The following is a 9,693-nucleotide window of genomic DNA, read 5'->3' as shown; positions in this document are numbered from 1 at the left end:
CTGGGCTCAAGCTCACAGTAGGATAAAGAGAAGACAGTTTTCACTGACCTTGGCTCAAGCCTCACTTTGGTTTTCTTCAAAATGTATATAGTACTGTTTGAAAACACTAAAAGAGCCCTGGGTTCTTGTCTGCATGAAACTTCCCTGCTGCAAAGGTTTGGACAATGGAGTCTGTGCCCCAAGTGCAGGGACCTGCTTTGCATAATGAGGTTCAATAACTGAATTTAATCAATATGCAAAGGAAGGGCAAAAGAATGATCTGCTCACCCCAGCTGGATAGGGCTTTTGTTTGTGCCTTAGTTTTCTTTAAGGTGTGGGCGATGAATCATGAGAAATTACTTTTCAGAGTTTTGCAGCCTATTCACTAATGAATTAATTTTAACAGGTGCCAGCCATGGTCCTCCCAGCACTGCTGCTGCCACAGCCACCACAAGCAGCATTTTGCCATTAGTGCCTGAACAGTTCTTTTCATTGCAAAGCCCCCAAATTCACCCCAGGTTCCCTTGGGAGCATGCTCTGAGCTGAGAACCCTCTACACAGAAGCAAAGACAAAGTGTAAGAAAGTCATCAGTCTGCTGTGTGTTCTCCAAAATATGCCACTGACAGCTCAGCCCTGGTCAGCATCTCATCAAATCAACCAGCTCTGTGTGCTACAAATGCCAGGACAGGGACAACTCCTCCTCCATGTACAGATGTAATGACCTTTGGTGGAGAGTGGCCCTGTGACCCTGTCCTCAGCAAGGGGACAAGCTCAGAAGGAGGCTGTGACAGACAATGTGTGATGCTGAGAAACCCCTGGGAGATGAAACCATTCATCCTGCCTCTCCAGTTCTTGAATTTAGGTGAGAAATGCCAAACATAGGTGGTGAAAAATTATGCCTATGGGTGCTTGAATATAATTTTCCACACGAGATATTTAAGGATCTTTACTTCTGAATCGTTAATAACGATCTTTGAAGGGAACCTTATCCAGTGCCTGATGTGATGGAATAATTTATTACTCCAATTTCTCTGATTAATGTAAAACGTGCTTAAAATTTGGATTTTCCTTTAATATTTAAACTTCCTCATCAAAGGAAGGGCAGGGTGATTGAATGCCCCCCCCAGCTGATGTAGCATGTTCCCCAATTAGGCTAAACTCTGCTACCAGAGCTGATCAGCAACAAAAGCCATCATGCAAGAGCAAACCCAGCTTGTTTGAGGACCCTGCCCTCCAAAATTCATGAACCTTCATGCCAGCTTGCCAGCAAAGGGCAGGGCCTCACAGCTCTGCTCACTCACGCAGAGGAAGAGAGTTTCTTAAAAATTTAACCTGTGAATTGAGAAATTTAAGTTGTCAAGAACATCTCCTCCCAAAAGATCTGGAAAAAAAATCCCAAAGCTGATGTTATTCAGGGTAAATTGCATGGTAGGGTTTTTTTCCCCAAGAAATCAATTTATTTTAAATAGGCTTTCTACCATTGTTTCACATCATTTTTGCAGAGCCGAAGAAGTCAGACAAAACCATGGTGGGTTATTTTTCTTTGTGTGTTGGTCTTAGACTGTGTAGGAAACTGAGCTTCAATACTTGGAGCAGCTATTTCCCTGAGCTGATAAAACACAACATACTTTCTGTGTCCTCCACAGACCATGTTCAGGCTACAGCAGGCTGAAGGATCTATATGTGATGGCCTTGGCTTGACCACTCAAGTTGCCCCTTTCTGCTTCAGGAAGATGTAGGAAAAGGACTGTGTTACTACAGAAGGGTCTATATCCCAAGGAAAGCTAAGCAATGGTGTAGTGCACCAGTGGTTGGGTGGAGAGCCCTTAAATATCTGCAGTGATAAAAATCAGAGTCCACACAAGAGGGAGTTTGTTTTAGAGAGAATTATTTATTAGAAGTTAGGAGGTTGTTACGTACAGATTCTGTCCTGCAAAAGTGTCCTGGTCACAGATACGTCAGGGAGACATTTAAACCCGTTAGAGCTGGCTCTGGTCTCCACGCAGAGATACTCAAGACACAGCAGAGCTCTGCCAGGCCTGGCTCTCGTGCTGGAGCTCAGCTGGGGAGAGTCTGGCATACCACAGCATCCCTGAGCTCGTTACACCGTCTTTAGCACACTGGTAAACTTGGCCCGTGGGCTGGAAACCAGTGGTAGGGACAGCAGACGGTGCTGCAGAAGGGGCACTGTTCTTCCCTGGGATAACCTGGAGATGATTTCCCCAAGTAGGGAAATGTCTTCCATCGTGCCAGCGATGAACACGGCTGAGCAAGTGGCTACGGAGAAACAACCATGCTATGAGGTAGCATGAGGTAAATTAAAAGAAACAAGGAAAAGAAAAAAGAAAGATCTCTGTCATACAGAGAAGGGCTCTCCCCACCCTTCCGCACCCCTAAACCAGACCAAGCTGGCAGTGCCTGAGCCCCTGCAGAGACCTCTGAGAAAGCAGCTCTGACAGGTGGGTCACAGAAAAGGCAGCAATTTTGTCTCATAATAGTTGTCTCCTGGAAATATTCCTCCCAACTGCATGACTAACTTGTTTTCTTTTGGGTTGGCAGGTAGTATTTGTCAGCCTTTCATTGGGTCTCTGCTCAACTCCTGTGGTGGCTCAGGGCTTTGCCAAGTGAAGCCCAGGTGCTGTGCTGGTTTGCACCTCCTGAGCCAAATCCAAGCCCATCATATGCTGCACAGAGTGTGGGCAGCATTGCCAGAGAGGCAGGGACAAGAGAAAGGGCAGATGAAAGTCACAACAGTGGCAGTAACAACAGGGCCTGAGACTAGCCCTTCTGCAGCTGGTTAGTGGCTCACAGGCAGGTTTCATATCACTCCTGCACTTTGTCCTTACTCAGGGTGTGCATCTTACTGTACTCTGGCACCGTATACGCAGCAGAGCAAAGTGGGTTGACCAGTGGCTTTTGAGAGACAACCATCAATATAGGTATTTTACCAACATCTAGCAGAATTCTCAAAGGAAGGTATTACCCAGGAGCATCTGTTTAACTTGTAATTTATGGGTGCTGAAGTATAAATAAATGCCCTGGAGTCTGGTTCCTTTATCTGGTCCTCTGCTGAAGCCATCTTCTTGCCTACCCAAGGGACTTTGCCGGCTGTGTCAGAACATCACCTTCACTTCACCATCTGCAAAAGCACATTTAACTGTATTTCTCCTTATTAAATCCCATTCTATGGCTTCAGAGACAGCATGCAGCATGTAAAACCTTGGGCATAATCCCCCACTTTGCTCATAATGTACATGAGCTTTTGTCTGCTGTCAGGACTCTATCAAGAGGATTGCCCTTTCAGTCTACAAGCATTTGAAGGAGAAACTATTGTTGGGACAGGTCTGTCAGAAAGGTAACAAAATTGTCAGAAACAGCTGTTTATGGTTCATCTGTCACCACATCTTTCTTCTCATCTCAATCCAAGAGTAGCCTTTGTTAGCTTTGTCTATTAGAAACCTTTGAAACGAGGGACTTGGCAATGAATGTTCACAGCTGAGACCAACATCAATATGAAAGATGGGTCAGACTTCAGAAGAGACAATTTGTGAGATGAGCATTTTTCTTTCACAGCAGATGACCTTCAAGGTTGGAGGTACTGGGGACAGGGAGTAATGGTAAAATTGCAGCTATAAAGCAAAGCAGCAGACCTCCAGTTATCCTTAGAATAGTAAACACCCGGTGCTGAACTAGCTTTGTCACAAATGTCTGGTTTTTTAAAACCAAGTTTTATGTTCCTAAGGCACTTGGACTCCTTTTTTGGAACACCACTCCAATAAATTCAATGTTAGGGGTTAGGAGGGTTAAGAGAAAAGTTCCATGGGGGCATACCACACTTAGCTGAAGGGAACACATGCTCCAGACCCATGGAGTTATCAAAACCTCTGGAGCAATCATGACTGCATCTTTAATCTTCAGTGTTTTCTATGCCATTGGTTGTGCTCCCACCTTTTTCACCCTTTGGAAAATGGTGAGCTGAGGCCTCCCAGGCCCTCTGAAGGACAGCAAAATGGTGGTATCTGGGGAGGAAAACTCCGTGCTCTGATATGGGAGCTCAGCAAGCCAGAGCTCTTTGTCTACTATTTGCCACAAAACAAGAAATCTGGGGGTTTGATCTGAAACATAATCTCCTTCCCTTCTCTCTCATTCCCAACCTTAAAAACCCCCACATTGTCCCAGCCTGGTCTGAGGTCTAATTCTAGCTCGGTCAAGCAGGAGGTACACAGAGCAGATGGCAGAATGCTTGATTTTAATTTCAGACTAACATTTATAGTAACCTTTTGCCTCCATTTCCATTATTCCCTTGCAGAACTGTTTCACCAGCCACCCATGATGAGAAATTGTTCCTCCTAGGACTTCTTGAAACATCTTGCTGAGGGAAGCTCACCTGTCAGAGCTGCTTGGATGTTGTAGATGAGAAAAGTTCTCACTGATCCTTTCAGAGAGAAAAGGCAGGAGAGGGATGGTTTCTCTCCAGAGCATATGTGCAAAGGCAGGAGGCATGGGAGCCTTTTTTCCTCGAGACCAGATAAAGCTGGCCCCTGAAGTGCAGCTACAGTGAGGCACAGCCAACACCGAGCGCCCTCAGCGTGCCACCGAGGCACAAGCCGCGCTTGACTTCCCGGCTCTCTGTGAACCCTGCAGGGAGGGCTCTGGGAGGAGCTGCCGGCTGCACTAGGGGAAGTCTAACGGGGAGGGCAGACACGGAGAAGTTGGAGAAGCTCAAAGCAGAGGAGTGCTGTTCACCGGGGCTCCAGCAGCACGTGGCACAGGGGCCGTTCCCAAGACTTTGTGGCACTTGATCGTCACTATGTTTTGAGTATCTCGGCTGGGCACGTAAGACCAGTTCTAACAATATCCAAAAGAAAGAACATGTTCTCATTGGTAGAGTGTATGGCATTGCAGGGGAATAACCCGTTACACAGAAAGATTTTGAACATTAATGACAGTATCTTTTATAACTTTATAATTTAACTGCCGACCCTTTCCCTCGAAATTAATCACGGATGTACATCATGTAATCAAACAAGCTTTTTTAAAAAGTACATCTTAATATAAATAGTTTATTCAGTGCATGGTTGTGTATACAACAAATAAGAAACAACTCTTTTGTACGAGGCAGAAAGCTGCCTGTACAGAACTATGTCAGTTTTGGAGCACAGAATCCAACGATGATTAATGCACAAAATCTTACACATCATGCAACTCTATGCCAATATTCCAACTTTCTCCCATGCAACAGACATGATGACCTAAATGGAAACCTAACTACATTTTTTAAACAATTGTTTCCAATAGCATGTATAAGTATATGTTGTTTAGGGGTAACCTGTCCTAACGCTTCCTCCTACACAATATTCACGTGCCCGTTACAGTGAAAGAAGGACTTTTACAAATAAGACATTTCTTATAAAAAAATTAAGTCACCTTAATTCCACAGTTTCTGTCTTTAGAAAAGAAGCCACAACAATAGTTTAACATGACACACAAAATGGAATTAAGAGAAATCTACACTGGAGGATAATTTTATCCCTTTCTGTTAGCTTCCACTTGGGATAACAAAACAACTCAATTCCTACAGACTGGGGTTAGCACAAGAACTTTACCAGAAACTACAAATCTATAAAAATTTATATTTCATTGTGTTTAAAAGCACAAGAACACTGTTTGCTTGAGCCTGAGACACCAACTCTCAGTTCCAACCCTGAATTTTTAATTATTTTTTTAAAGACATAGCTTTAAAGACCCATTGGAGTTCAGAAATCAAAAAGTTGCACTATTCCAAATTAAAGGATACATTTTTTTATCAAGCCTTAGATATAAAACGGTAAGCCAAGGAAACAACAGAGTTTACATATTTGATTTTTTTGTTTGCCCCTATAAAACATACAAGCATTAAAATTTCCTTTGAAGAGCAAAAGTGGTCTTTTTCGGAGTTGGAAAGCAAATTCTTATCAGCAGTGAATGCTGTGAAATGTTTTTGTTTCATATTCCACAAAGCATAGGAGAGAGAGAGAAAGAGAGAGAGAAAAAGAGAGAGAGAGAAAGAGCTGGACATTTCTTCTCCGAGATTTATTCCGCAGTTATGTTTGCTGGCTATCCAAGTGCCTTGTGATATGCACAAGCATATTCTACATTATTGGGGTATATCCTTTGACAACCAGTAGATTTAATGGCTGATAAACGAGTGACCTATGCAAGTTCGGTGGCTTGTCCTGGGCAATTGAACGTTTGGATGAAAGACTGCTAGTAAGAATTCAACTGCATCCAGAGGTAAGGTTCTGTTTAGAGAGCACTTGGCTTGCCTAAACCTGGCTACGTTGACTCGTTTTGGCTCATGGATTTACCCCCATTTAGCACTCCTGAAACGCTTCTGCTCTTTGTTGGGGTCCCACTTCCAGACCTTGAGAACTCTGTGAGATCGTGGAGAGAAGGTTCCTTGTACATGGCCACTGCAAAAGAAAGGCAGCACGTCAGTACGCGTCACGGGCTACTCGGGCTGCTGGCGCCAAGCCCCGCTGTGAAACGCTGGGGCTTTTTGTGCAGCAATAGGCAATGGAAGGACCAAATGAAAGAAAGATGGCAAGGAGACCTTTTCTTTTTTTGCTTCAAACACTCCCTAAGAACCTTTGTGGTCCTTTTTTCAGAAGGAAAACACCACAGCTCCTTCCCTCTCCCAGTTAAATCACCCACCTACCCACTGCACTTAAAAAACTCTGCAAGATAGACTTAGGCTGATATAAATCAGCATTTCCTTATTAAGGGTGAAGTAGCACCCTCGACAGCTGTGATTTCACCTGTTCCTTGTATATGCAGCCTAAGTACATGGGTGCAAAAATGGATCTTCAGTCTTCTGTTTCCTTTGTTTCTACAAACATTACAAGTGAGGATCAGCCTCGACATCAGTTAGTTAACACCTAGTCCTAAATGTAGACTGCCAAGCTAGTCCAGCATCCACACAGGGCAACGCACCTTTGAAATATCCTCTCTGACTTCAAAATGACACTGCCTTAAAAGGCTACCTAAAAGCACAGCCCAGAAGAAAGTTTCATTCCTCTTAAGGAAAGAGCATATAAAAACTAGTTCTTCTGAGGAAAAGGAGCACCTCCATACATCATCTAAGATCTCTCTCCTTGTATTGACCAGAGAGGGAGCCAAGTCTGACCACAGTCCTGATTCAGATCCTTCAGTTAACTGGGATGACTGTACATTCTGGCTTTTAATGCACAGTGGTACACGTATGCCACATGCATTATTACCTTTAATGTCACAAGCTGATAGCACATTAATTGTGGTTTATTAAGCACTGCATGCTAGAGCTTTATCCCAGGCAAAACCAGACAAACAAACATCCTGTAACATAAAGCACAGACTGACAAGCTACAGAGCTTGTCATGTCACTTATGTCCCACAAGCAGATGCTTGAGCCATCTGAGGCAGAGCCTTTGTTACCTATAATGGAGACAGTGTGGACTTCAGGCATAAAGAAACTAATACATATATTTGTTTAGATTAGAGAAATGCAGAGGTAACATAAAGACATCTAAAAAAAAAGCAGCTCTGGCTAAATGAACAGTGTGTTACAGAACATTATACTCCTGTTCTATAAGTAGCTGAACCCTTCAAATATGTATGTGCAGCAATTAAACACCTCTGACACAAGATGATGTCAGTTCAGGGAGGCAGAACAAACCCAAGCAATTACCTTTTAATGGTTTTGGAAGAAAATGTGCTGCAGGTTTATTTTTCTTCACGTGGTTTCCTTTCATTATTTCTCCTTCTTTGTTAAGACCCAAATACCAACCCCGGCCAGACTGTTGCTGTCTGTAGATCATGGAAGAATACGTCACGTAGTAGTTTTCAAATACTGATTCTTTGAACTTGCATTCAGGTGTAAAATGTTCCTGCAAGAAAGTAACAGATCAATGTGTGCAGTGTTGAATCTCACATCAGTTAATGAAAAAGCATCCAATATTCATTGCTTTTCTGGCAGTTAAAAGACATACCTCTCACCCTCCACTACCCAATTACGAAACACGGGCCCTAAAAAGTATTAACAAAAGAGTAACACAATTTGAAACCTGTGAAATGACGCTGTGAGCAGCTCCAAGGAGCATAATCAAATCTTTTTGAACAACGAGTAAAAAAAGTCCAAGCAAAGAATTATTGATCGAGGCAACTAATGGCTGTTAGGCAGACACAGGCCTGGTGCCAGGCCCATGGGACCGGCTCTGGCACAGCCCCACAGGCGAGGAGCGAGGCCACGAGATGCCTTTCTGCATTGACTGGGGCCTTAACTGCCTGTGAGGAAAGGGCAATAAAAATTCAAAGCCAGGATGCCATGAGTAAATGGTCGTCTCTTACTAACCCAGCAATATTAAGTTAGCCTCATGCAGCTGCCTTTTTGATCTAATCCATGCTCTTTCTCTGCCCAGAGTGTCGTCCCCTGAAAGCCCAGCTGCCAGAGACTCACTGCAGCTCTCTGCTCTGGGGCTGCACCACAGCTGGAAGCCCATAGGATCAAGCTTTAGTCTTCATATTGAATTGTGCTGCTTCTTTTGAGGAGATGGTATTAAAACTTAAAATAAAGTGCAATAAATCAGGAGGGCACCCTTTTCTTCCTGCCAGCGGTGTGGCTGGCTTTCCCCATGCAATGGCCTCGACTGAATCGACACCTTCTGGCACTATCGCCCAGATTCAGAAAGGGTACAGGCACAAAACAGGGATCTAAGACCACAACACCAGTGCTGACAGTACCACTCTGCTGCTTCCTAAAGCCCTCTGGGTACTTCATGTTTTTTAACATTACAATTCTGACAACAGCTCACCTACGGACCCCTAAGAGTTGATAAATATGAAAGAGGAAAGGCTTGGTCTGGTGATGCAAATGTTAATATCAGAACCCTGCCTGTCGTCACACTGGATAGCAATCAGTTGTCTGCTGGTCTCTCCTTGTGAAGGCAGTGAGCTTCAGCAGAGCTGCCCTTAAAGTATCCTACAGCAGTATGAAAGCAAGGAGGAAAAATGGTGCTTGTTTAAAGCATCCTGTTTTTAAAAAATCAAAGGAAATTAAATATTTCAGAAGCTTAAGATGTTCTCATCTCGTCTCTAAAATATTCTTGTGTGAGGAAAAGAGGGCACTTAAGAAAACAAAACCACCATGCATTTTCTGCCCATCTTTTGCCATTTTGTCTTCTCATAGAAGAAAGAAAAAAATCTCCCGTCCTCTGAGTGGCATTTGCTTCAACAAAGAATGTGAAGTAAGCCATTTTCTTCTTTTTTCTTCAAGCTAATTGGCTGCTCTTTAGTTAATTGACAATTGGTTTCAATTGCTGTCAAACAGGGACAGTCAGTGCATTTTTGCAAGATTTCTAAATAAATACCTTCCATCGCTGCTCCCTGCCCAGCACCAGCCACCTTAACAAAGACTATTGCAAGTGCTCATCCAATTAGCAGCAAACTGGCAAACTGCAGTGCTCCCACTGGAAGATGATGGTTTCTGTATGGTAATTTGGAGCTGGTTGGAGCACAAAGGGCCTGCTTGTACACAGCAGCAGAGGGTCAGATTGCAAACAGATCCATAACATTTACCCTGGGACTCTTAGGAAGCAAGTTAACCTCAATATTGCCAGCAGGAGCCAACAGCCCAGAGTCCCTTAAAACAGAGTGAGGAAACAGTGGGGAGAGAGACAAGACAGAGGGAAAGGGAAGGA

General features: G+C 43.7%; 1 protein-coding gene across 1 annotated transcript; it reads right to left on the bottom strand.

Moving 5' to 3' along the window:
* Nucleotides 1-6,295: 6,295 nt before the first annotated feature.
* LOC103769344 (fibroblast growth factor 13) lies at nt 6,296-7,884 on the bottom strand (the record flags this gene model as incomplete). Its single annotated transcript, XM_008936531.1, has 2 exons — nt 6,296-6,432; nt 7,686-7,884. Coding segments are annotated over 2 exons (336 nt in total), but the record flags the coding sequence as incomplete, so codon positions are not given.
* Nucleotides 7,885-9,693: the final 1,809 nt, after the last annotated feature.

The sequence above is a fragment of the Merops nubicus genome, unplaced genomic scaffold (genome assembly GCF_000691845.1).
Source record: "Merops nubicus isolate BGI_N331 unplaced genomic scaffold, ASM69184v1 scaffold11333, whole genome shotgun sequence".
In the NCBI taxonomy this organism is placed as follows: domain Eukaryota; kingdom Metazoa; phylum Chordata; class Aves; order Coraciiformes; family Meropidae; genus Merops; species Merops nubicus.
This window is presented reverse-complemented; position numbering and strand designations above follow the sequence as displayed.